This window comes from Miscanthus floridulus, chromosome 2, assembly GCF_019320115.1.
Source record: "Miscanthus floridulus cultivar M001 chromosome 2, ASM1932011v1, whole genome shotgun sequence".
In the NCBI taxonomy this organism is placed as follows: Eukaryota; Viridiplantae; Streptophyta; class Magnoliopsida; order Poales; family Poaceae; genus Miscanthus; species Miscanthus floridulus.
The window spans coordinates 41,307,967-41,335,395 of NC_089581.1; the positions used below are offsets into that span (position 1 = coordinate 41,307,967).

At 44.6% G+C, this 27,429-nt stretch overlaps 1 protein-coding gene across 9 annotated transcripts in view; it reads right to left on the minus strand.

Moving 5' to 3' along the window:
* The window catches only part of LOC136522537 (transcription factor PHYTOCHROME INTERACTING FACTOR-LIKE 13-like), a 41,774-nt gene that overhangs the window by 758 nt on the left and 13,587 nt on the right, over positions 1 to 27,429 (minus strand). For 3 of the 9 annotated variants that reach the window (XM_066516404.1, XM_066516397.1, XM_066516392.1), the window contains exon 9: positions 21,981 to 22,021. The exons of 5 other annotated variants lie outside the window; for them this stretch is intronic. In XM_066516404.1, the coding sequence (XP_066372501.1) occupies positions 21,996 to 22,021 (26 nt within the window). In that variant the 3' untranslated portion in view covers positions 21,981 to 21,995. Of the gene's footprint in view, positions 1 to 21,980; positions 22,022 to 27,429 lie in introns of those variants that run through there. One more of the 9 variants, XM_066516386.1, reaches the window with a different exon arrangement.

Sequence of the window (27,429 nt, forward strand, 5' to 3'; positions counted from 1 at the left end):
CTAATTGAACTCTAGAACAAAAGTCATGAAAGGTTCATATTGAGCAAATGTCAAGAAAATGCCTCAATTGGTCGAAAACCCTAATTCCAAGGTTTATCGTGATGCTGCTTTGACCAAGATGAAACTATGATTTAAGGACTAGATATGAAGTTTGACCTTTAATAGAAGTTGAAGTTTAAGTTATGCATAGCAAACTTTGTTTTTGGATCAAGAGCCAAATCATCTTGGAAATAAGTCAAATAGAGGCTCAAAGATTGAATCTGCTGCTGTTTTCAGCCCTTAAAAATATTATAAGTCAGAGATTTCAGTGGCAATGATGATTGATGTGTCATGTTCCCATGTTTTCATTAAGAAACTTGATTTGATCCAAAAATAGAAGTTGGAGTTAACTCCATGGAGAAGAACTCAGAGAAGTTTGGCCGGAGTTTGACTTTGTTTTGATCATCAAGATTGAGTTCCCTTAATTGTTGTCAATGCATTGATACTACTATCTTGGAGTCTAATTATCTCCTAATCCATAGCTCTAATGGCTCTGCACCCTTTATGATAGTTGTAGAGCAGTTCGTGGGCTTCCACTTTGCTCATGGGACCAAGGTCCAATTTGGCCCATAACTGGCCCAAAAACACTTCCCACGTCAACCACACCATCGCCCTCCACGTGCTCGGAGAAATGCCCTAGAGGACACTGTGTGTCAGGTATGTGTCCACCATGCATAGTGATGAGCGCCCTCTCCCTGCCGCATGGTCGTGCCCTTGCCTCCCGGATGCAGATGCCAAGCTCCTCCCCTCCCTCACTCGCTCCATCTGCCTCTCCACTTGCCTCGCCTCACTCTCCATAGCCCTTGGCAGAACGCGTAGGGCCGACCACCATTGCTAGCAAGCCAAGCTCCATGGCTACTGCCCCTCACTCGTCCTTTGAGCCTCCCCGCGCCCTCTTCTAGCTCCACCAGTTGTGCCAACTCACTACCAGCTCCACGCACGCGCTCGCCGAGAAGCTCCATCATCGTGCAACCACCGCCGCTAGAGCCGTGCCTTTGGTGCCGCGTGGCCAGGTCAACCTAGCCAACCTTGGGCTGAGTGGGGTAGCCCTGCGGGTGTGCTCAGGGCCCTGGGTGCTCCCCACCACTGCTAGCCCCTGCTGGCCAAGGCCAGCTAACCCCGAGCCCATCCTCGCTAGCCGTCGGGCCACTGCTGCTATGGCTGCGCCAACTAAGGCTGTCTCGGGCCGAGCCAAGCTATCCCATGGATGCGCGTGGACCCCCTGGTACTCCCCCGCTGTTTCCCCGACGCTGGGGACGACCTCACCAGTCAGAAATCGGCTGACCACCAATCCTCCTCCGCCTCCTCTGTTCTGATTGGCGTGGAGGACCTCACGTTCAAATAGAAACAAGTCCAAGGGGTTTTCTATAGAAGTTGTGACTTATGTGAATAGTTCCTAGAAGGACCATTTCGCTGGTATCTGTTTTCGTGAAAGTTTGGGGTCCTCGGTGTAAATTTGTTTTTTCTTTTATGGCTAAAACTTTGGAAAATCATAATAAATCATAGAAAAATCATAAAATAGCAAATAAAGACATTTTGGAATCTTTGAGAGTAGTTCTATGCATTAGAGTTACAATATGATATGTATTAGTAGAAAGTTTCTGTTGTTTTATTTATTCTTGTAAAGTGCTTTTAAAAATGCTTTTAAGTTGGACATATGCATATCTTGAGTTATAGAATTCCAAAAATGGTAATTCTAATTGTGTTAATCTTGTCATGACATGCTCTAGCTAATAAAAATAGTAAACATGCTAGTTGTGTACTGCTTTTATAATGTTTTGGTTTAGTCTTGTTAAATAGGCAATTTTAGCTTATTTTGCTTGTTATTCTCATATCTAAAGTTTTGGTGCTCCAATTGCTGTGAAATTTTTATGGTAGGCTGTTGATGTCACATATCTGCTGTGGTAAAAATTTCATATTCAGTGGATGCAAATGACTGAGTTATTGATTGAACTTGTTTAATGCTTATTAAATAGTTTATAAATAATATAAGTATGTAAAAATGTAAAATGTGGTTCCACAACCTTTGTATGATGTTGTTATATCATGTTGATACATAATATGGCTATATGTTTATAGAAAATGTTGAGTTTTAGATTTATCTTGCTCTTACATGTTTTCTTGCAATAGCAATTTGTCTTTTTCATAGTGATTAAATTAATCACTATGAACCACGTAAAGGATGTGATGTTGGAGCCTAACCTTAAGATGGTGTATGGTGGACCTATCCCAAACATGGAAGGACTAAGCAAGTGCTAGGACCGAAGATGTCACCAAGACGGTGCGAGCTAACTGATCTGACTTGTGTCGGATCCCAGGCAAGCCCTAGAGCATTCTAAGCCTCCTATGTTTTCTAAATATCAACTTGAGTCCTTTTATGTTGATGCATTAAGTACTAGGGGTTGATTCGAACCACTTGCTGCATATACTTTCCTTGACCCGACAAATATATCTTGAATCCTATGTAGGTCTAGGATCGAATATATGCTTAGCCATGCTTAGTCCGGTATAAGTCAAGTGATTTCCTGTCACCTACAAGATATAGATAGATATCTGGTCATGGTTGGCTATAATTGCTATCGTGGAAATAACCATGTGTTGATGAATAAAAGGAGACTGGGCGGGATTGTGATAGAGAAGCAACAAGGCACGGAGGTGTTGGTGCCTATTTATCCACGTCTGTGTTGGTTAAGGACCGATTTGTTGTATGTCCTCATGTCATGTTGAACGCATGCCTAGCACTTAGTTGGATGGATAAGCCGTTCTGACCGCAAAGCCGAGTAGCTCAACTCAAGCTAGGACACGGTAAGTGAAAGTGCGCACACTAGAGGAAGTAAGGATGTGTGGGGAGCCAGTGGCATGAGACCAAGGGCAGGCTAGGCCAGAACTTCCTGGCAGACTAGTAGTATCCCTGAGGGTGCGATGCTGATCAGATCCGCTATTGTACCTGAGTTGTACCAAAGGTGAGCCGACACAACCTCGATGGAGGAAATATGGTTTTGTGTTAGGAATAAGTCCCCAGCTGGTTGGAATCGATTCGAGTCACCGTCTCTCCTGGATAGTGAGAACTTGACTGAGCAGAGGCAACGTAGCATTAATTGATGGAACTTGATGGTTATGATGATGCTCAAATTAATACACCGGATATGGTTACTAATGCTTGCTAGCTTAATCATGTGATTGCTCTAGTACAGGTACTAATCTAGAGATGCTTAATTGAATATGTATTCAATTTGATGCTAAAGATATTCAATCTCCAAGTTATGTTACTTAAGGTTTTATGCAAAATGTTGTCAAGCTAACTCTACCGATAAAGCCTTTCATACTCCTTGGTGTCACTTTATTTTTGGTTTATGACGGGTAAGTCTAGCTGAGTACATTCGAGTACTCAGGGTTTATCCCACCATGTTGCAGGTGATATTCTCAGCCTGCTGAAGATGGTGGCTAACCATCGGTGGGCTCGGCAACTCTATATAGTGTTCTTATCTATATGCTTTTGTCAGAGGATGTCTCATATGCTAGCAATATTTTTGGAACTTATATTATTGTAATCAGTTGAAAGCTATGTTGTTTTCACTAATCGGTTTTGAAACCCAAACTTGTATTATTACTTCTGAACTCATGGTTACATTTTTTCCGCTGCAACTCTATGTATATGATGTGTATTTGCTTAATCGTGCGATCTTGGTTGTGATGTTGATTTACCGAGGTCCTTCGTAACACTCGGTGGACTACCGGGTTTATATAAGTGAAAGTATGTGCGCGTTAACATGTTAAACGGGGACAACCGTACTTGATCTTGTATAAATTAGGTGGTTCTATCACAACTAGCATCAGAGCAAGATTAAGCATAATACTGTCATATACGTAGTTTTAAAAACAAAGTTTTGATTTTAAAAGCCTATTTGGACTAAAACCTTAGCTACAGACAAATTTGTCAAAACTAATTTGCAAAACTATGCTAGCGACAACCTCTAGTTAAGCCCAATTAAGGACTACTAGGTGGCTAAGTAAACTGATACTAACTATGAGGGATTTACTTAATTGCAATTTTTATTTCATCGTCCATACGGCATGCTATTGTATGGATGCCATTCACTTAAGTGGTAATGTATGGATCAATATACCTCTACGCCCAAGATAAGATGATGAGTGGCATGACCACAAGATGTGAGCATGCAGTATAAGGGGAGAGGTAGCTTTGATACTAAAGTATATATATATATCATGTATATACGGAGGTATTTAATTGTGGGTTAGTTTTGGTATGGTTGTACATGCATATTTATATGTATGCATGCACGTATTTACATATGGGTAGCTTTGGTACGGAAGTATATATATGTTGGGTATATATATATATGGAAGTATTTAGATTGCAACTTAGAGACTAGATTTTCATTCTTGCATATGTATATGTGGGGTTGGGCTGAAATGAAATCCTTCTATAGGTATGCTAACCACGAATGCATAGATTGAATGTAGCTGACAACTAGCTATATATCTAGAGAGTATGTGTTATGCCATCGACATAGAACGTGATTGCCACCTTAGGCTGGCAATTTTGTGAGGACAAATAGGACGGTCATGCATCATGATTGTGCTTGTGCATAAATATGCTCTCCTCAGCTTTGTTCTAATAATAAGTAACTTGTGATCAATGTGATGTTACTATTTTCCTTGTGTAAAGCTAGGAAAAATGCCTTGTTCCATGTCGCTTGAGTAGCTGTGCTTGAAGATAGTGTTTGATTAGCTTTGCCTTGTATGTTTGCTTTCAAAGAAAATAGATGACAAGTTAGTAGTTAGCAAAAACTTCACCCTTTTGAAAACTAAAACTGGTAGTGATACCTTGTTAGAAGTCTGCACATGCTTTTCTTTTAAATATAATGGTAGGTTCTTCCTTTCAAGTTATCTTGACACTAGTTCTTTAGACATGTGGTTGCTTGCTTTCTAGGTATTACCATGATGTATGTGTGAATGTGTTGTGATCTAGGTGGTACCATAGTTGTCACCCTTTTTGTCCTCGGTAAGCATGTGAGTGTGAATAGCCTTATCCTGGAACAACACTCAAGTTATGTTAATCTCATGGTTTTCTCCAAGTAGATTCCCTTGCTTAGGAGCTTGAGCCTATGTGTGTGATTGTTAGCCCTTGAATGTTTGTGTATCCATGCTTTTGCTTGACTCGTGAGTCCAAGTTTGGTTCCCTTAAATGCTTGCATATGTCATGGATGTCTTGCTCCTGTGTGTGAAGACCCTGCCCATAAATCCTTGTTGGACATCTCTGCCCTTATCCTAAAGGTGATCCAGTGCAACGCTAACCTCTCGCTACCTGAACCTCAGAGTCTTTTCCTTGCAAATCATTTCATTGCTTTATCAACTGAATCCCTAGTCAGTGTATCAGCTCTGTCCCTCGAATCTCGCTTGTTTAATCTCTAACTCTCTCAAGTCTCGGAATGTTTATCGGTCCTGATCTCATGTTGTTGCCCAACAAGACCAAATCCCATGGAAGTCTTTTCTCTAGAGATCTATATTGGTGGAAGCTAGATATGCGTGGAAATTTAAGCAAGAGTCTCATGCTTAGTTGTCTGCATTAGTTAATCTATGTTTCTCCTGTGCCATGTCTTTACCTTGGACCACCCCTTGTTGAGTCCAAACCTTGTGACTATCTTTGCTTACTCATAGTGCTTGTTCTTACAACCCAATCTATGCCACATGAAAGTTCACTTTGGTTGTGTGTTCAGTAATGGTGTCTTGGTTAATGACTAACGGTGCCACAACAGAACCTAGGGCCTCCTTGTGGCCGGCCAGCACATGGTTGTGCTGCTGGGTGCACGTTGGTATCGAGGTTTCTAATCATGATCCATTATGGAACTGCACCGATGTGTTATTTTAACATAAGCTCTTCCTTGGTTATCTCTCCATATCTAATTAGAAGATCCATATATCAGACCAAAAGTAGTAGAGTTTCCTTCTAAAGTTGCAAAAAGGATAACCTAGAAGAACAGATCATCGACATAAACAATAGCAGACTACAAGAGGTGGTAGACAAGTGACTCTACTTGACTATCCCTATAATGACATCAGTCATCTAGTGAGCAACTTGCGTCATCCCCGTTGGATCAGAAAGGTACACAATACTTAAAGTTAGACAAGTTATCAATTGGATGATAAATGGACTAGGATATTATGTCCTATAATAGGTCACCTGGTGCTTATGAGCTTTCTGTCCAAGTCTTGACCTTTATGTGCAAGATGATCAACCGACCTTCTTCGGTGTGACCCTTTTCTGCTGACTTCAATGGCGACCATCTGTTTATGCATCGACCACAATTCTTGTTGTCAAGAGTGAAGATTTGGAATCTTTTTAGTGTTGAGAGATAACTGCTTAGTTACCAGTAGGAAGGTTAATCTCTGGCTAGGTAACGACTCTTTGGTAGCTATGAAGGTTGTGTCTCACAGAACAATAACCAACAAGGAGTTGATCAACTAGCTAACGGCCTGAGTGGCACTCTATCTTCTAGAGCCGTTGTGATCAAGTCAATTCCATCTTGAACCATCACATAGATAGTGCAAAATGTTGTATCAGCTAAGTAAAGAGCTAGAGAAAGCACGTCCCTAGTCTCGGTCAGCATCATTATGTATATGGTGCTATCAAAGGATTTGTTCAGGACTCTATTGGATGAAGCATAGGAGGATAGTTAGAAACGGTCCCTTATCTTTGCCGGACTTCCCCTCTACATGTAGTATACATTGTGCCCTACAAAAACAACCCACAAGTCTAGTGCTTGTGTATCATCGAGTTGGTGTCTAAATCAATGGTTAAGGTTGTTTCCAAAGAGGCATGTAAGGAAAAACCCTAGCCTCCATCCTCAGTGAGAAAGCTACTGCTGCTTCTGTACAAAGAGTTAGAGAGTGCGAAACACACTCCACAATGTGTGATGCAAAGAAAAAGAAGAACGAGAAATATGTCCAGTTTTCATTGCACCAAACCAGTTATCTTTAAGCCGGTGATTAGAAGCTCAAACATGGTTGGATTGTCACAAAACTTGGCGAGCTCATTCTTCACTTGGGGTACTTCGATGTCTGAAGTTGGTTTGAGCATTGGTTGAGTAAAGCATCAGAGTTGAGAGATGTTTTGCCAGTTTGGGGACATTAAAAATTTCAGAACAGAGCAGTATTGGTAGATAATTCATTTTGATAGCCAAATAGTGTCTGTTTGAGCTGAATTTTTGTCAGTTGTTAGAGGACTCATGGGTATAGATGCCTACCAAAATTTGTGTGGAATGGACTTGTAGTTTGTGAGATATGTACTGAAAACCAAGGTGTACAGAATCTGTGATTTCTCTATTGATTGCTATCATCCCTCATGTTAGAAGGTTGTGTTTGTGATTGATGCCAAGATTAGCAACATGGTCAATGTTTTGCCGTTAGATAATAATTTAGGTGCCCTAGAGGAGACTCCTTACACCCCTTTGTGCCTTACTTTTGCCCTCTCATATCAACAATGCTTGAGCAGTTAAGGTGTTCTACAAGTCAATTTGTGCCTTTGCAAGTCAAAAACAATTTGAAAAGTGTCAAACAACAGATTTTAGGTTATGATCTTGAGTTGTTGATTGACATTAGAAAGGAAGCTTCAATGTCAAAAGTAGTTCAACAAGTAAGCTTTGTTGGATTGTAATTGTACCATGAAAGAATGTTGTACTCAAGCTACTTTGGTAGAGGACTGCTTTTCAAACTTCGTGAATAAATCCTCGACCACTATTGTCCTTTGAGCATCACTATTATGCTTTTTAGTAGCAATCTTTAACATTGGCTCGTCCTTTGGTAATTGCTGTGTGTTTTTACCCAAGAGATTGCATTAGATTCAACCCAGATAACTGTTGTCGCTTGGATACGAGGATCCCCTTAACTAATGATCATCAAAAATGCTGAGCCAACAGAGTCAGCTATCACATTCACCGCTCACTCAATAGACTCAGATAATACAGTGTTGTCATTAGAGAAAGAGAACTGCACACATGGAACTTTATGTAGTGTTTCCTCAATTGGCATCTAAGTGGTTGAATAGTCACCAGTGACGTAAACACCTTCCGCTGGTAGGCCAATTTCCTAACAAGAAGGGTTTTGTGGAGCATGATTGTTCATATACATGCTATACCCACTAGAGAAACATATATTTATGAGTAGTTAGTTTATGCTCCATAGCACTTTCCGCATTCCAACAACAAAGTGCTGCGCTATCTTGGATTCCTCCCAAAGTAACAATGCTTCATGGGGTCAATGAAGGAAATTCTACAGACAAAAATTTACTATGAAGAACAAGTATCAGAGAATGTCTTGACCAAATTAGCCTCTCTAATGCTCGGAGCTAAGTAACCTAATGCTATCGTAGACGTTGAAAATTGGATGACATGCCTCCCTTCCCTTAAAAGTCTTTCGCACCGAATCTCGAGGCGAGATTCTCGTAAGGGGAGCATAGTAACACCCTGGGTGTTAGCCACTTGTTAGGCAGTGGGTTTGAGCTCAAACATGATAGATCAAGAGGTAATCAGGAGCATTAGTTCCTTATCTCTAAAATGGTGATGAAGGTGTTGAGGTCAAATCTATGAAAATGAGCCCAACTTAAATTTGGACAACACACCATTGCTTACATGTTGACCCTTTTCAAATGTATGCTTGAGTAGTGTTAAACATTGCTCTTTTGTGAGCATCACCTTAATATCTATCTATCTCCACCATTGGAAAAGTTTCATGAAGTTTGGAGCCAAAAAGTCACATGAAATGATAAGTTACATTTTGCTTAAATTGCTTCATTAAGCAAATGGAACATGGGATGTCTACCAAACCTTGCTACCTTGCCCAAATGACTCTAATTGAACTCTAGAACAAAAGTCATGAAAGGTTCATGTTGAGCAAATGTCAATAAAATGCCTCAATTGGTCGAAAACCCTAATTCCAATGTTTATCATGATGCTGCTTTGACCAAGTTGAAACTATGATTTAAGTACTAGATATGAAGTTTGACCTTTAACAAAAGTTGAAGTTTAAGTTATGCATAGCACACTTTGTTTTTGGATCAAGAGCCAAATTAGCTTGGAAATAAGTCAAATAGATGCTCAAATATTGAATCTGCTGCTGTTTTCAGCCCTTAAAAATATTCTAAGTCAGAGATTTCAGTGGCAATGATGATTGATGTGTCGCGTTCCTGTGTTTTCGTTAAGAAACCTGATTTGATCCAAAAATAGAAGTTGGAGTTAACTCCATGGAGAAGAACTCAGAGAAGTTTGGCCAGAGTTTGACTTCGTTTTGATCATCAAGATTGAGTTCCCTTAATTGCTGTCAATGCATTGACACTGCTATCTTGGAATCTAATCATCTCCTAATCCATAGCTCTAATGGCTCCACACCCATTATGATAGTTGTAGAGCAGTTCATGGGCTTCAATTTTGCTCATGGGACCAAGGTCCAATTTGGCCCATAACTGGCCCAAAAACATTTCCCACACCGACCACACCGTCGTCCTCCACGTGCTCGAAGAAATGCCCCAGAGGACACCGCATGTGTGGTACGTGTTCGCCATGCATAGTGATGAGCGCCCTCTCCCTGTCATGTGGTCGCGCCCTTGTCTCCTGGATGTGGACGCCAACCTCCTCCCTTCCCTCACTCGTTCCCTCTGCCTCTCCAGTTGCCTTGCCTCACTCTCCATCGCCTTCGGCTGAACACGCAGAGCCAACTGCCATTGCCGGCAAGCCAAGCTCTATGCCTACCGCCTCTCACTCATCCTCTGCTAGCTCCACTAGCTATGATGACTCACTACCAGCGCCGCGCACATGCTCTGTTCTAATTGGTGTGGAGGACCTCGCGTTAAAATAGTGGCGCCATCGTCGAGCCGCCGCCACCGCCAGAGCCATGCCTCTGGTGCCACGTGGCCAGGATGACTTGGCCTACCTCGAGCTAAGCTGGGTAGCCCTATGGGTGGGCTCAGGGCCCTAGGTGCTCCCCACCGCTGTCGGCCCCTGCTGGCCAAGGCCGGCTGACCTCGAGCCCATCCTCGCCGGCTATCGGGCCGCTGCTGCCATGGCCACACCACCTAAGGCCGCCTTGGGCCAAGCCGAGCTATTCCATGGATGCGCGTGGACCCCCTGGTGCTCCCCCAATGTTTCCCCGATGCCGGGGATGACCTCACTAGTCGAAAATCGACTAACCCACGATCCTCCTCTGCCTCCTCTGTTCTGATTGGCGTGGAGGACCTCGTATTAAAATAGAAACAAGTTCAAGGGGTTTTCTACAAAAGTCACGACTCATGTGAATAGTTCCTAGAAGGACCGTTTTGCTGGAATCTATTTTCGTGAAAGTTTGGGGTCCTCGGTGCAAATTTGTTTTTCTTTTATGGCTGAAACTTTGGAAAATCATAATAAATCATAGAAAATCATAAAATAGCAAATGAAGACTTTTTGGAATCCTTGAGAGTAGATCTATGCAGTAGAGTTATAATATGATATGTGTTAGTAGAAAGTTTCTGCTGTTTTATTTATTCTTGTAAAGTGCTTTTAAAAATGCTTTTAAGTTGGACAGATGCATATATTGAGTTATAGAATTCCAAAAATAGTAATTCTAGTTGTGTTAATCTTGTTATGACATGCTCTAGCTAATAAAAATATTAAACATGCTAGTTGTGTACTGTTTTTGTACTGTTTTGATTTAGTCTTGTTAAATAGGTAAATTTAGCTTGTTTTGCTTGTTATTCTCATATCTAAAGTCGTGGTGCTCCAATTGCTATGAAATTTTTATGGTAGGCTACTGATGTCACATGTCTACTATGGTAAAAATTTCATATTCATTGGATGAAATATGACTGAGTTATTGATTGAACTTGTTTAATGCTTATTAAATGGTTTATAAATAATATAATTATGTAAAAATGTAAAATGTGGTTCCACAACCTTTGTATGATGTTGTTGTATCATGTTGATACATAATATGGCTATATGTTTATAGAAAATGTTGAGTTTTAGATTTATCTTGCTCTTACATGTTTTCTTGCAATAGCAATTTGTCTTTTTCATAGTGATTAAATTAATCACTATGAACCACGTGAAGGACGTGATGTTAGAGCCTTACCCGAAGATGGTGTATGGTGGACCTATCCCGAAGATAGAAGGACTAAGCAAGTGCTAGGACCAGAGATGTCATCAGGATGGTGCGAGCTAACTGAACTGACTTGTGTCGGATCCTAGGCAAGTCCCGGAGCATTCTAAGCCTCCTATGTTTTCTAAATATCAACTTGAGTCCTTTTATGTTGATGCATTAAGTACTAGGGGTTGATTGGAACCACTTGCTGCATATACTTTCCTTGACTAGATAAATATATCTTGAATCCTATGTAGGTCCAGGATCGAATATATGCTTAGCCATGCTTAGTCCGGTATAAGTCAAGTGATTTCCTGTCAGCTACAAGATATAGGTAGATATCTGGTCACGGTTGGCTATAATTGCTATCATGGAAATAACCATGTGTTGATGAATAAAAGGAGATCGGGCGGGATTGTGATAGAGCAGCAACAAGGCATAGAGGTGTTGGTGCCTATTTATCCCTGTCTGTGTCAGTTAAGGACCGATATGCTGTACGTCCTCATGTCATATTGAACGCATGCCTAGCACTTAGTTGGACGGATAAGCCATTCCAACCATGAAGCTGAGTAGCTCAACTCAGGTCAGGACCCAGTAAGTGAAAGTACGCACATTGGAGGAAGTAAGAATGTGTGGGGAGCCAGTGACATGAGTCCTAGGGCAGGCTAGGCCTGAACTTCTTGTCAGACTGGCAGTATCCTTGAGGGTGCGACACTGATCGGACCCACAACTGTACCTGAGTTATACTAAAGGTGACCTGACGCAACCCCCATGGGGGAAATATGGGTTTCTGTTAGGAATAACTCCCCAACTAGTTGGAATCGATTCGAGTCACTGTCTCTCTCGGATAGTGAGAACTTGACTGAGCAGCGACAACATAGCATTAATTGATGGAACTTGATGGTTATGATGTTGCTCAAATGAATACACCGGATATAGTTACTAATGCTTGTTAGCTTAATCACATGATTGCTCTAGTATAGGTGCTAATCTAGAGATGCTTAATTGAATTGGTATTCAATTTGATGTTAAAGGTATTAAATTTCAAAGTTATGTTAATTAAGCTTTTATGCAAAATGTTGTCAAGCTAACTCCCCCGATAAAGCCTTACATACTCTTTGGTGTCACTTTATTTTTGGTTTATGATGGGTAAGTCTAGCTGAGTACATTCGAGTACTCAAGGTTTATCCCACCATGTTGCAGGTGAAGTTCTCGGCCTGCAGAAGATGGTGGCTAACTGTCAGTGGGCTCGGCAACTCTATATAGTGTTCTTATCTATATGCTTTTGTCAGAGGATGTCCCATATGCTAGCAATGTATTTAGAACTTATATTATTGTAATCAGTTGAAAGCTATGTTGTTTTCACTAATTGGTTTTGAAACCCAAACTTGTATTATTATTTGTGAACTCATGGTAAACATTTTTTCCGCTGCAACTCTATGTATATGATGTGTATTTGCTTAATCGTGCAATCTTGGTTGTGATGTTGATTTACCAAGGTCCTTCGTGACACTCGGCAGACTACCGGGTTTATATAAGTGAAAGTATGTGCACGTCAACGTGTTTAACGAGGATATCCGTACTTGGTCTTGTATAAATTGGGTAGTTCTGTCACAACATTCACCCATACCATCACACATATCTAACCACTCTCACACTCTCTAGGTGACAAGGATGACTCTTGCTCGTACCTTGCCTCATCGGCTAAAGCCGGAAACAAACACAAGAACCTAGGGGGAGAGAAGAAAGGACTCCACTCACTAATCAAGGGAAGCATAGGTCATAGGAATGTCCATATCCGAGGACACGGCTATACGTATAGATCAATCAGCTATACAGAACATGTACACCTAGAACCACAAGATCACCATCATCGATGGTGCCCCTCCTAGGCTGATATCGACTGCCTCCCAACCGATATGGTGCCAACCTACCACTCAGCCCTAGGCCACCCTAGTGTCCACCGGCATGCTGAGACTATGAGATGTAGTATCGGGCCCCCATAGGTCACTATGCTATCTTAGGAGGGTGTGGGCCATACACCCATACCTCCCTACACTATCCACTTCTAACCTAGCAGTAGTAGCACCATCCTAGCTGGTCAGGTAACCGTCCCCCATCCATTCAGGAGCGAGTGGTGTGTATGTACGGTCCAATGATCCGGTTGTCTCGACATACCAATCCTTATGGGGACCGGATAGGATATCTTCTCAAAGGGGATAACCAACACCCCATGCCTCAATGGCACCTCCATCCCAGGGCTTCATCCCACAAAGACACTCCACCCTGGTATCTCCTCATCTCAGATGCATCGGCCATAGGTAACAGTCATAGGGGATGCCTAGGATGCACCCCCTAGCATGACTCATCCAATGACTCATCGTAAGATCCTACCCGATCGACTCAACCCTCACCACACACCTAAAATGCATGCCAAGATCTCCCTGGTTGTTACCACATTACCGGCACCCAGTGCCTTAACCACTCACATACAATCCTCCACCAAGCATCACATCACAGATATAATGCATAGTAGAAGTAGTGGCAAGTAACTAAGTGAGCGTCTAACTTAACAGTGGGTGTGCAGGGGTATAGGTTGCTACAAGGTAATGGCTCACAAGCAATTCTACCATGCAACCTATCACAGATCATTTGCTTAAAAGTAAAGCACTAGCATCTACATTGTAGCATGTCCAATAGGATTCTACGAGGTTGGGTAGGACATGGCACTAGGCAGGTCATCTCCAAGCTTCTCTATGTAGTCAGGGTCATGCTCCTTAGTCTGTGGCTCCCCTGGGTCTATCAAACAAGACATATAGTCACGATAAGTGACTCCTATAGATGATCACAAAGAAGCAATAGAAATCCAAAAGATCCAAATGCACTCAAACATAAGCCTATGACATAAAGCTCATTTTTAGAAAAAATGGGGCACTGGTTTCATATTTTTCTGAGGTCGTATGAATTTCCTATGAATTTTCTATGTTTAAATTATTTTCTAAAAAAGAAAAATAAGAATTTTGAACAGTGAAGGACACGTGTCAGCACGTGATTGGACGTGGGGAATATGGTCACTGATAGGTGAGGTTCGCGGTCAACAGTGACTAACAGGTGGGGTCAGGTCAACGGTCATCGTTGACTGAGCCTAATGGGCCGAGCCATGGGCTAGTCTAGGCTGGGCTGGGCCCGAACACATGTCATGCGCATAGGTGGCCACGTGGCGCAAGTAGGCCGCTACTGGTCTCAGTCCATGGGGGTTGGTCCATGGTGGACTGCGTCGTGCGGGTTCATGGACCACAGGCACGGTCCGTGGTGGACCGCGTCCACCTCTCCCTCTCCTCTCTCTGGCTCATGGTGCGCTGCATGCAGGTAGGTCCACGTGAAGGGTGCGGCTGCCTCCCTCTCTCTCATGGCGGTGCTCTCACCAGCGACGAGCTCAGCCATTCTCGCGCTGTGGCAGCTCGGAGGGGTAGCTAAGGGGGTCCACGGCATCATGTGGTCACAGAGAACTTCACGGCGGGCCAAGGACAGTGACTTGGAGGCTCGAGTGCTCGGCATAGGTGTCGTGGCGGGTGGCGGTGGCGTGGTTCAATAGCAAGGGTGGTGGAGGCATTGGGACAGCCTGAGCAGGTCTTCTACAGCTTCTAGGTGCTCCAGCGAACACGGCAAGGGTGTCAAGGCAAGGCGAAAGGGCTCGGGTGAGGCCAGCTATGGTGGCGGTGCACGCGCGGGTGCGGGCGTGAGCTAGGCCGATGGGGTTGGGCTAGCTTCTGTAGCTGGACTTCTTTTCCCTTTTCCCTTTTCTTCCTTTTTCCGATCCTTTTTCTATTTCTATTTCTATTTCCACACTACTCCTATGCATGTATATATGTGTTGCCAACATATCTACATCATAGTGGGGTCCACCAGAGGCCATCTAGGGTCCTAGGGTCCAAGCCAAGGTTTGGCAACTCACACAAACAATTTATTTATAAAGGTTGGATTGATTTTATTACATCACATAAAATCATGAAGAAGCAACTCACAAGTTGAATTAAATGCAAAATGCTCAATCATGCTAACTTGGTTATACTTGTGCAACTACATGGATGGTTTGCTAGTATGCACACTCACCATGCATGGGTTTTGTTAGAAAAATTTTTAAGTTTAGATTTTTGGGTATTGGAAAACCTAGGTTGTTACAGTCCTCCCCCCTCATAGGAATCTCGTCCCAAGATTTAAGGTGAGACGTGCCTTTCAAAGAGGTAGGGGTAAAGCATCCAAAGTTCTGACTCTTTCTCCCAAGTAGTTTCTCGTTCGGTGTGGTTGCTCCACTGAACCTTGCACATAGGTATAATCGTGCTTCTAGTTTCCTTCTCAGCTCTGTCAAGTATCTGTATCGGGTGCTCCTTGTACTCTAGAGTGTCCTATATATCGAGTGCCTCTATAGGTACTTGCTCATCTAGTAGCTTCAAGCACTTGCGTAGTTGGGATACATGGAACACTAGGTGCACTCCGGTCAATTCCATAGGTAGTTCCAACTCATAGGCTAGCTTGCCAACTCTCTGACAAATCTGGTAAGGTCCTACATACCTTGATGCCAACTTCCCTTTCACATGGAACCTAATGGTGCCTCTTAGTGGGGAGACTTTGAGATAAACGTAGTCCCCAACTTTGAACTAAAGGTCTCTACGCCTTTTATCTGCGTAACTCTTCTGCCAGCTTTGAGCAATCCTCAGATTCTCTTGCACTTGGGTGACTCCTTCCTCGGCATCCTTGATCTTTGAGGGGCCAAAGAATGATCTCTCCCCGACTTCTGACCACATCAAAGGGGTCCTACACTTCCTCCCATACAAGGCCTCAAATGGTGACATCTTGAGACTAGCCTGGTAACTGTTGTTGTAAGAAAACTCTACATGTGGCAAACTCTTCTCCCAATTAGACCCATATTTCAAAACACAAGCTCAGAGCATATCCTCCAAGATCTAATTCACTCTCTCTGTCTGGCCATCCATCTAAGGGTGGTAAGCGGTGATGTAATCTAGTCGAGTCCCAATTGCCTTTTGGAGACTCTTCCAGAACTTGGACACATATTACGTCCCTCGATCAGACACTATGCTCACAGGGGCTCCGCGAAGCCTGAGAATGTTATCCACATAAATATCTATGAGCTTCTCAGTTATGTAGTCTTTCCTCATAGCTATGAAGTGAGCTACCTTGGTCAATCTATCAACAATTACCTAGATTGAGTCATGGCCTTTCGGGGTTCGAGGTAAACCCACTATAAAGTCCATGGATACGCTTTCCCACTTCCACATTAGAACATCTAAGGGCTTCAATAGTCCTGTTGGTCTTTGGTTTTTGGCCTTGATCCTATTACAGATGTCACAACGCGTGACATGCCCTGCAACATCAGCTTTCATATTCTTCCACCAGAAAAGTTTCTTCAAGTCGACATACATCTTGGTACTTCCTAGGTGGATACAATATTTAGAGTCATGACCCTTGGCTAGGATCTCCTCTTGCAAGGCTATGTCAGAGGGTACTCAGATTCTATCCTTATACCAGTACACTCCATGTTCATCTTCTCTGAACTCGGGACACTTGCCTAGCTCCATAAGCTCTTGGATTTCTTAGATTTTGGGGCATTCTTGCTGGGCTTTGCAGATTCAATCTTTAAGATTGTACCGCCCTCGAAGCTCATTCAGCATTCCCTTTGGTAGGATTTCGAGTCGAAGGTCCTCCATCTCTTGACTCAGCTCTGATGGTATGGCTTCTGTCATCAGACTATGGCAATAGCCCTTATGGCTCAAGGCATCTATGACTACATTAGCTTTCCCTGGGTGATAGTGTATCTCCAGGTTGTAGTCCTTAATCAGCTCTAGCCATCGGTGCTATCTCATATTTAGATCCTCTTGAGTGAAAAAGTACTTCAGACTCTTGTGATCGGTGTAGATGTCACATTTGTTCCCGATCAGATAGTGTCTCCAGATCTTCAGGGCGTGCACAATAGCTGCAAGCTCAAGATCATGGGTAGGGTAGAGTTGCTCGTGGTCTTTTAGCTGACGGGAAGGATAAGCTATAACTCTCCCATTTTGCATCAGAACACAGCCAAGTCCCTATCTGGATGCATCACAGTAGACCACAAAGTCTTGTTGAATGTCAGGCAATGCTAACATAGGAGTGGTGGTAAGCTTCTGTTTCAAGGTCTAGAAGCTTTGCTCACACTCATGTGTCCACTCAAACTCATTGGTGTTCTTCAGAAGGTTGATCATCGACTTGGCTATCTTGGAAAAGTTCTCAATGAAGCGGCAGTAATATCCTGCCAACCCAAGAAAACATCGGATATTAGTCACATTGCGGGGTTGTTCCCATTCTTTTACAACTTCTATCTTGTTGGGATCAACAGCTACTCCCTCAGCAGTGAGAATGTGACCCAAGAAGGTGACTTCTTCAAGCCAAAATTTGCACTTGCTGAACTTGGTGTACAGCTGATTTTGTCTCAGCTTCTCTAGCACTACTCTTAGATGTTGCTCATGTTCTTCTATAGTGGCTAAATAGACAAGAATGTCATCAATGAATACCACCACAAACTTATCTAGTTCCTCCATGAACACCTTGTTCATCATATTCATGAAGTAGGCGGGGGCATTGGTGAGTGCAAAGGACACAACGGTGAACTCATACTACCCATACCTAGTGACAAAGGTTGTCTTGGGAATGTCCTTAGTCCTAACATTCATCTGATGGTACCTAGATTGAAGATCAATCTTGGAAAAGAACTTGGCATTCCTCAGCTAGTCTAGTAGATCATATATCCTTGGCAGTGGGTACTTGTTCTTGACAGTCATGGCATTCAAGTTCTGATAGTTAATGCACGTTCTCATGGAACCATCCTTCTTCTTCACAAACAAGACAGGGGAACCCCAGGGTGAAGCACTGGGCCTAATGTACCCCTTGTCAGACAACTCCTTGAGCTATTTCTTGAGTTCCTCTAGCTCATCAACTGACATGCGATCGGGCCTCTTAGCAATAGGTCCCATACCAGGTAGAAGGTCGATCACAAACTCCACATCCCGATCAGGTGGCATACCTAGCAGCTCTTTAGGGAACACATAAGGGTACTCACATACTACGGGAACCTCCTCAACTGACTTGGCTTCCAAGGCACACAACATGGAAACCGTCTTCTCAAGGTTGGGCTTGCATTGAATTGCGTGACCACTCGGGTGCATTATCTTCACATACCATGGTGAGCAAGATATTACTCCCTTGTGTTGAGTTAGCCAGTCCATCCCTAGTATGACATCTAGTCCATCAGAGAGAAGCAAGGTAAGATCATCTAGAAATGGGTGACCCTCAATGATGATGCTCACTCCCTAACATCTTTCGTGCATATAATGCGTCCCAAGGGTGAACTAGTGTCTATAGGGTCCTTGCATGGAGTCACTAGTATACTATGCTCTCATGCAAACTTGGTGGATATGTAAGAATAGGTAGCATCTAAATCAAACAATACCAAAGCTATAGCTCCATGCACAATGAACATACCGCACACCACATTGGGGGTGTTCTGGCGTCCTCTACGGTCAGGTGGGTGAGGCGACCACGGGTGGCTCTAGCAACATTCTTGTGTGGCATACCTTGAATCGAAGCCTATCTCGCTAGTGTCAGAGTAGGTGGTGCGGCATTCTTCATGAGGTAGTCAGTGACCTTGTGGCCCGACTGACATAGTCGAAGCAAGTGAAGGGCATGTTGCCTGTGGTGGTGGGCGTAGTAGTCTTCCACGTGCTAGGGCTCTAAGAAGGGTGGCTCTGAGCTAGGCGGTGGTAGTTGGTGGTGTGGGTACCACCTCCATGGCTCAAAGTAGGTGTGGCTCCCTAGAAGGCATGAGGGCGAGGCTATGAGGACATGTGAGCATGCGGCCTCTAAGATGCCGAGACACGAGAGGTGCTCTCGGACCGATGCTTCTTCTCCTTGTAGAGGGCGTTAGCCTCTAGACGATCCCTCTCCCTCACTAGTACCTTGTTGATCATCTCATGGAGGGTGTAGCAGGTATGACCCGAGAGGGCCACCTTGAGGCGTGTGTTCAGAACCTTCTTGAAGAAGTACATCTTGTTCTCAGAGTCTGTCTCACCAGGAGCAAACCTCATCATGCGAGTGAAGCGGTTGGCATACTCCTGGATCTTCTAGGATCCCTAGGAAATGTTGTGAAACTCTTCCACTTTGGCATCCATCATGCCCTTGGGCACGTGGTGCTCGCGGAAGGCTTTGGTGAACTCCTCCCAAGAGATGTGCATGGGGTCAGCGTGGGTGTCACAGTAGCTATCCCACCACGCACATACAGCACCAGTGACCTGGTGGGCTGCAACTCCAACACACTCCTCATTGGAGCAAGTGGTTAGGTCTAGCTTCTTCTCCATCTCACGTAGCCAGTCCTCAGTGGTGATGGGATCATCGTTAGAGCTATCGAAGGTAGGGGGCCTCAGCTTGAGGAAACCCTCCAACTTCCTCTGAAAGTCATTGGGTGGTCCCCCATTGTGGCACAATAGCCCCTCAGCTAGTGTATCCATGAGATGTGTTAGGCATTCCATCACCTCAGACAGAAGTGGTGGAGGTGGTGGAGCATCATCACCCCCAGGTTGGGCTACGCCTGGCTCCTCCAGGATGGGCTCCTCCACGTGCTGCTCTCCATCAAGTGGTACCTCCTCCTCGAGGTTGAGGGCAACGCAGGCTGCAGCGTGTCCTCCTCCATGCCCATGGCCACGACCATGACCATGACCATGGCCAGCAGACATGAGGGACGGAGAGCGATGGTTCAGATGTTCTAAGCAGCGACACGACATCTTTGTTGTAAACGTTAGGTTACAAGTTGTTATTAAGTGGTTAGACGATTTATTAGCAATTCAATTAATAATTTAATTCTAGCCATACACTCAAGCAAAGAAGCAGGAACAACCATAAGAAACATTAAGATCTAAACATTCATTATATGAGTTTATTACATGGTGATGTCTCCAGTAGCTACACTAGAAACTCATGGGGAATAGCACTACATGCAGGTAGGCTTCAAAAGTGGGACATTCTACTCTACTCCTAAAAGTGAGTCATGTCTCATAGCCATGTAGGGCTCATCATGAACACTATGACTACTACATTATTAGAGCATCACTAGGAAGCTAACTCTAGCTAGGTGGTGGTGAAGTGCTAGCATCCATCGCCTGGAGCTCTACATCGGTGCGGTGCATCCTCGAGATGTACTCTAGGGCCTCCTCCAACTGCTCGGTCTTCAGGGCCTCAGGGTAGTCCTTAGAAGGGCATGCCCTTAGATTAAGCTTTGTGGGCTCAACCCAGAAGGACTCCTTGCATGGCCTCTTGCGTGATTTAGGGGGTAGGAACTTCTGCATCTCCTTAAACTCCTTGACTCGCATGATGTTGGCGTCAACCCATGCTTGGCTTATCCTATCTGCCCTATCTTTCTGGAACTTCATGTACTTCATGTACTCAATAAGGTGGCACTGGTTGTGAGCGGTGTTAACACTCAACGGAACCACCTCCCTCTCCAACATGTTGCAATGGCTCTCCAGCATCATCTTCCTAAAACCATACCTCTTCTCCATGTCAATGTTGTCACTCAGGCACCCCTTCTTGCACTCGAGGGCATCCTCAAGCTCAAGCACCTTGCAGTCTAAGTAGTCATTGTGGAGCCCAAAGTCTCCAACCTTGTCTCTTAGATCTACAATCTCATCCTTCGGCTTGCTTTCACGTGCCTTGTAGTAGGCCTCCATGCGGTCGTAGCCCTCATGATCCACATGGATGGTCTCCTTAAGTACTTCCTTCTTCTTCTCTCCTCCAAGAAGGCCTCGTCAACCTAGAACAGCATGTCCCGGTACTGACGGTTCTATGCTACACCTCCATGATGTACCTGTCCTAGCAGAGGATGTACTGTCCGAACACTTGAAGGCAAAGGCCCTCCTTGGCATAGATAATCTGCTTCGTGGCCAAGACCTACCTCTTGGTACTCTAGGTAAGGTCTAGGGCTTGAGTAAGCAAGTGGTGCGGTCCCCTCCTAAGGTGCTCGTGGGCATCACGCATCAGGCGGTGAAGGGCCAAACGCAAAATGGACTGGACACAAGCTATGATAGAGGTCTCCACCTGTAGCTCCTGGAAGGCATGCAGCTCTGGCAAGGTCTCACTCATAGGAACCCTGAGGTGGATGATGATGTGGCCCTATAGTCCGTCGGGTCTAGGCTCGCCATGATAGACATACTCTGCCTACTTGGTAGGGACACCAAGCTCCTCGAGGATGTCATAGAGCATCTAGACAAAACCCCGATAGCTCAGACCATTGATAGGAATCTCAACTGCTGGTGCCATCTACAAATTAGTCCATAAAAGGGGATCAACAGACTAGAAAAAGATAAGCCATGCATAACAGGGATGCAAGGTCTGTACATATAACCAAAAAAGATAAGTTCCACTCCTATTTCTATCGTCCAATCCTAAGGGTCTTGTCCTAGGGTCAAGTATGGCTATGATACCAAACTGAAATAATCCCGATTTCCTTGAAGGGAAATCCACATATTCAAAGTATACTATGACAGTCCCAGGTGATCATCCCATCGCATTATCAAATAACAATCAATATCACAGTCATACATCGAATACCTATCTCAAGAGAGTACAAATAGCAAGGTTTACTCATTATTACATCGCCACTTGGCGGAATCACTCAGAGCATGCAGCATCTAGAACAACATCAAGTAGAAGGGCAGTAGACATCGACTCCATCTTCTCAACCAAACTTGAGTGTAGGAACAAGACCTCTAATCCTCCCAATCGTCTCCCTAGTAGTCGTACTCAGGCTTGGAACCTATCAAACAATTATCAGTATGATTTGTACTGGCCACTGGCTCTCACCCTATGCTTTACGTTTGCTTTGTGGTAGTGGAATGCAAGGGTTGAGCAAAAGACCTATTTGTGGCTAGTCTCCCATGCGGGTATGTGAAGTTTTAATAATAATAATAAATCAAGTTTTTCCCATCTCATCCACATGTTCTCCCTTCCCATCACACATATCTCACCACTCTCACACTCTAGGCGACAAGGACGACTCCCGCTCGTACCTTGCCTCATTGCCCAAAGCCAAAAACCAACACAAGAACCCAGGGGGAGAGAAGAAAGGACTCCACTCACTAATCAAGGGAAGAGTAGGTCATAGGAATGTTGATATCCGAGGATGCATCTATATGTATAGATCGATCAACTCTACAGAGCATGTACACCTAGAACCACAAGATCACCATCATCGGCGGTGCCCCACCTAGGCTGATACTGATTGCCTCCCAACCGGTATGGTGTCACCCTACAACTTAGCCCTAGGCCACCCCAGTGTCCACCGGCATGCTGAGACTATGAGACGTAGTACCAGGCCCCCAAAGGTCACTATGCTATGTTAAGAGGGTGTGGGCCATACGCTCCTACCTCCCTACACTATCCACTTCCAACCTAGCAGTAGTGGCAACATCCTAGCTGGTCGGGTAACCGTCCCCCATCCATTCAGGAGCGAGTGGTATGTACGTACGGTCCTATGATCCGATTCTCTCGACATACTAGTCCTTAGGGGGACCAGACAGGATATCTTCTCAAAGGCGATAACCAACACCCCATGCCTCGACGACACCTCCATCCCAGGGCTTCATCCCACAAAGACACTCCACCTCGGTATCTCCTCATCTCACATGCACCCGCCATAGGTAGCAGTTGTAGGGGATGCCCAGGACACCCCCCTGGGAAGACTCATCTAATGACTCATCGTAAGATCTTGCCTGATCGACTCAACCCTCACCACACACCCAAAATGCATGCCAAGATCTCTCCCGTTGTTACCACATTACTGGCACCCAGTGCCTTAACCACTCACATACAATCCTCCACCAAGCATCACATCACAGATATAATGCGTAGTAGAAGTAGTAGCAAGTAACTAAGCAGGCATTTAACTTAACAACGGGTGTGCAGGGTATAGGTTGCGACAAGGTAATGGCTCACAAGCAATTCTACCATGCAACCTATCATAGATCATTTGCATAAAAGTAAAGCACTAGCATCTACATTATAGCATGTCTAATAGGATTCCATGACATTGGGTAGGACGTGGCACCTGCAGGTCATCTCCAAGCTTCTCTGTGTAGTCGTGCTCCTCAGTCTGTGGCTCCCCTGGGTCTATCAAATGAGACATATAGTCGCGATAAGCGACACCTATAGACAATGTTTTCCTAAATAGTAAACGGTCTTTACACGGTCGCCCTTCGTTTAGCGTTTAGGCTGTTTACACGGTGTTTAAACGAAGTTAACGGTTTTGTACTTTTTAAAAAAATACATATAATTATATATGTGCATGTAAAAAATCAAGTATTCTAGCATTTATACATATTTATCCGAGTAAAAATCAATTATTTTGGTATGTATATATATTTATGCATGTGAAAAGAACCAAATATAGATATTTATGCATGTAACATATCAAGTGTACACATTTATAAATATAATAAACTTAAGTATACAAATTTATCCATACAAAACTGAACTAGATTTCACCTAAATGACCGTTTAAACAGCTGTTTAGCCTGTTTAATGTTGTTTATCTCCGTTCCGTTTAGGCCATTTTTCCCTATTTTTGACTGTTTAAACGGTCAACCATTTAATTTTCGTTTACCCTCTAAACAAAACAGTTTACCACCGTTTACCATTTACTAGCCGTTTAAACGGTCGTTTAATCCATTTAGGCGAACACCGCCTATAGATGATCACAAAGAAGCAATAGAAATCCAAAAGATCCAAATGCACGCAAGTACAAGCCTATGATGTAAAGCTCATTTTTAGAAAAAAATTGGGCATTGGTTTCATATTTTTCTGAGGTCATATGAATTTCCTATAAATTTTCTAAGTTTAAATTATTTTCTAAAAAAAGAAAAATAAGAATTTTGAACAGTGAAGCACACGTGTCAGCATGTGATTGGACGTGGGAAATACGGTCACTGACAGTGAGGTTCGTGGTCAACGGTGACTGACAGGTGGGGTCAGGTCAACGGTCAGCGTTGACCGGTCAACAGTCATCGTTGACTAGGCCCAATAGGCCGGGTCATGGGCCGGTCTGGGCTGGGCCGGGCCCGAACACATGTCACGCGTGTAGGCAGCCACGTGGCACAAGCGGACCGCTACTGGGCCTGGTCCACGGGGGCTGGTCCATGTTGGACGGCACCGTGCAGGTTTGTGGACCGCAGGCACGGTCCGTGGTGGATCGCGTCCACCTCTCCCTCTCCTCTCTCTGGCTCATGGTGCGCCACATGTAGGTAGGTCCACACGAAGGGCGCAACTTCCTCCCTCTCTCATGGCGGCGCTCTCGCTGGCAACGAGCTCGGTCGTTCTCGCGCTGTGGCGGCTTGGAGGGGTATCTAAGGGGGTCCACGGTATCATGAGGTCATGGAGAACATCACAGCAGACCAAGGCCGGTGACTTGGAGGCTCAGGCGCCCATCGTAGGCATCGTAGTGGGAGGAGGCGGCGTGGTTCGACGGTAAGGGCGCCGAAGGCATTGGTACAGCCTGAGCGGGGCTTCTACGGCTTCTGGGTGCTCTAGTGAACATGGCAAGGGCGTCAAGGTGAGGCGAAAGGGCTCAGGCGAGGCCGGCCATGGTGGTGGTGCACGCGTAGGCACTGTCACGAGTGCACGGGAGCTAGGCCACGTGGGCGGCATGGGCCGGCGGGGCTAGGCTGGCTTCTACAGCATGACTTCTTTTCCCTTTTCTATTTTCTTCCTTTTTCCAATTCCTTTTCTATTTCTATTTCCACACTACTCCTATGCATGTATATATGTGTTGCCAACATATATACATCCTAGTGGGGTCCACTAGAGGCCATCTAGGGTCCTAGGGTCCAAGCCAAGGGTTGGAAACTCACACAAACAATTTATTTATAAAGGTTGGATTGATTTTATTGCATCACATAAAATCATGAAGAAGCAACTCACAAGTTGAATTAAATGCAAAATGCTCAACCATGCTAACTTGGTTCTACTTGTGCAACTACATGGGTGGTTTGCTAGTATGCACACTCACCATGCATGGGTTTTGTTAGAAAAATTTTTAAGTTCAGATTTTTGGGTATTGGAAAACCTGAGTTGTTACATAGACATCACAAACATTACTGGTAAAGCATCCGCATAGGGACGTGGTCTCGGTAGCAAAGCATCCACAGAGACTGAAGCAATGCTGGCAGCAAAGCATCTGCTAGGAAAGAGACCAAGAACGGCTAGACATCCGTCTAGAGAGACATGGTAGCGACAAAGCATCTGCCACAAAAGTTGAATGATAGCGGCAAAGCATCCACTAGGATGACCCAAACGATGCTACGATATGACCAACCATTGCAAAGACAGATGATAAGCACACACATAGGCACAATAGAGTGCTCCAATGTGGACCAGTGACGTGGCAAGTACACGGACAGTGGCAATGACCCTATGAGGTGACGGTAGATGGCCACAAAGAACTAAGGCACGAGACTAGAGTAGTGCTTCTATAGCGACACTTCCAAGGACGAACATGACGCCAAGGGCACCATCGCCATTGACACCACCTAGCAGCTGAGCAAGGCTTTCACCTAGGAACCACCACCACACTGAGTTCCTACCCAAGCCACCCATAGCCACAAAGGAGTCAAACCCCTAGCCCCAAATTCCACACACCGGTGCAGCTACCATGAGCCAAGAATAGTGGCAACAACTAATGGAGGTAGGCAACCCATGACCTCACAAGCGGTGTGATAACCCAACAAGATGGGAGCTATCGCCCCGCTGACCATGAAGACCCAAACCCAAAAGGAAGTGCCACCTCCACAAAGCACCCATGAGCCCACTGAGAAACATGTTTAGAACTTAGCCCAAGTGACGGTGCTACCACCCACTGCATGAGGAGCCCATGCTGAGGTGCTAGCAAATGCACACTGTGGAAGCAGCAGCGCCACTGCCACGAGCCACACTAAGAAGGACAATAGGGTCACAGGGGACGGGGGCACCAGATCCTTGTTGGTAGCCATCAGATCTAGAGTGGAGGATCACGGACCTGGTGCCCCACCGACCTAAGGCACCATCGGCCACCATGGGAGCCCCTCAAAGCTTGGGGAATAGGTGAGGAAGGGAGATAGGAAGCCGTGGTAGTAGCCTTTTTGGGCACCCCCGCTGACCCTTCGCTCATTAGTGAGCAACAACAGTGGTCAAACGGACAATAATGACGGTGACTGGACACCCCCAAGTTGCCTTCAGACAATACGGGGGCCTGTTCACAAGGATATAGCCAAGACTCAATTCTCTACAAGTCACAAAAACATTTCTAAATTCCATATCTATTACCCTCACCATTCCCTTCTCATCTTACTCTATCTCCTGCTGCTATCATCTCCACTAGGTGGACCCTTTGAAAGGTCCTTGTTTGGTTTTGGTAATTGAGTGACAACCTTAGGTGGACTAATTGTGTTTATGTGAGATACACAGGTGATTAGTCCACAGTTTACATGTGTGTGAGCAACATATGCCATGGAGGTTGAAATGGCTCAGAAATGTTGCAAAGCTCACATATGTGGTGATGAAGGAGCTCATTGCACATGAGACATGATATTGAGTCATGTGATCAAGATGGAGAAGATCAAGACATGACTTGGCTCGACGGACCGGTTGCAAGTGTGGAGGGCAAGTTGAGTGGTGACTTGGCGCCGATGGACCGAGGCAACGATGAAGAGCAAGTGAAGTCAAGATCAATGAACCAATATGATCATGTGATGATATGAAGTGGATCATATCATTATTGATCGTGTTGGTGCATGTGTAGCATCGACATTGGAGGAGATGGAATGGAATGCGCAAGGCAAATATATAACCTAGGCATTTCATTTCACCAGGTCATAGGAGTGTAGAGGAGTTGATGACCGGGTTTAGGATAGATGGCCATACTATCAAGAGGGGCAAACTTGTTTACATATCGGTCATCTAGTGCCACTCGAAGTGATCTAACTTTGCATCATTGCTAGGATTGAGTGGCATGGCAAGTTGAGTGGCTAACTCCTTAAAATGTTTGTGAAAAGCTAACACACATACACATATTAGGTGTACACTTGGTGGTGCTGGCACATTTGCAAAGGAGGAAGAAGTTGGAGTTGAAATGGATCAACTCGGCGAAGAAAAGGAGGCTAAACAGGTCACTAGAAGTGACCAGGACTCTAGCAC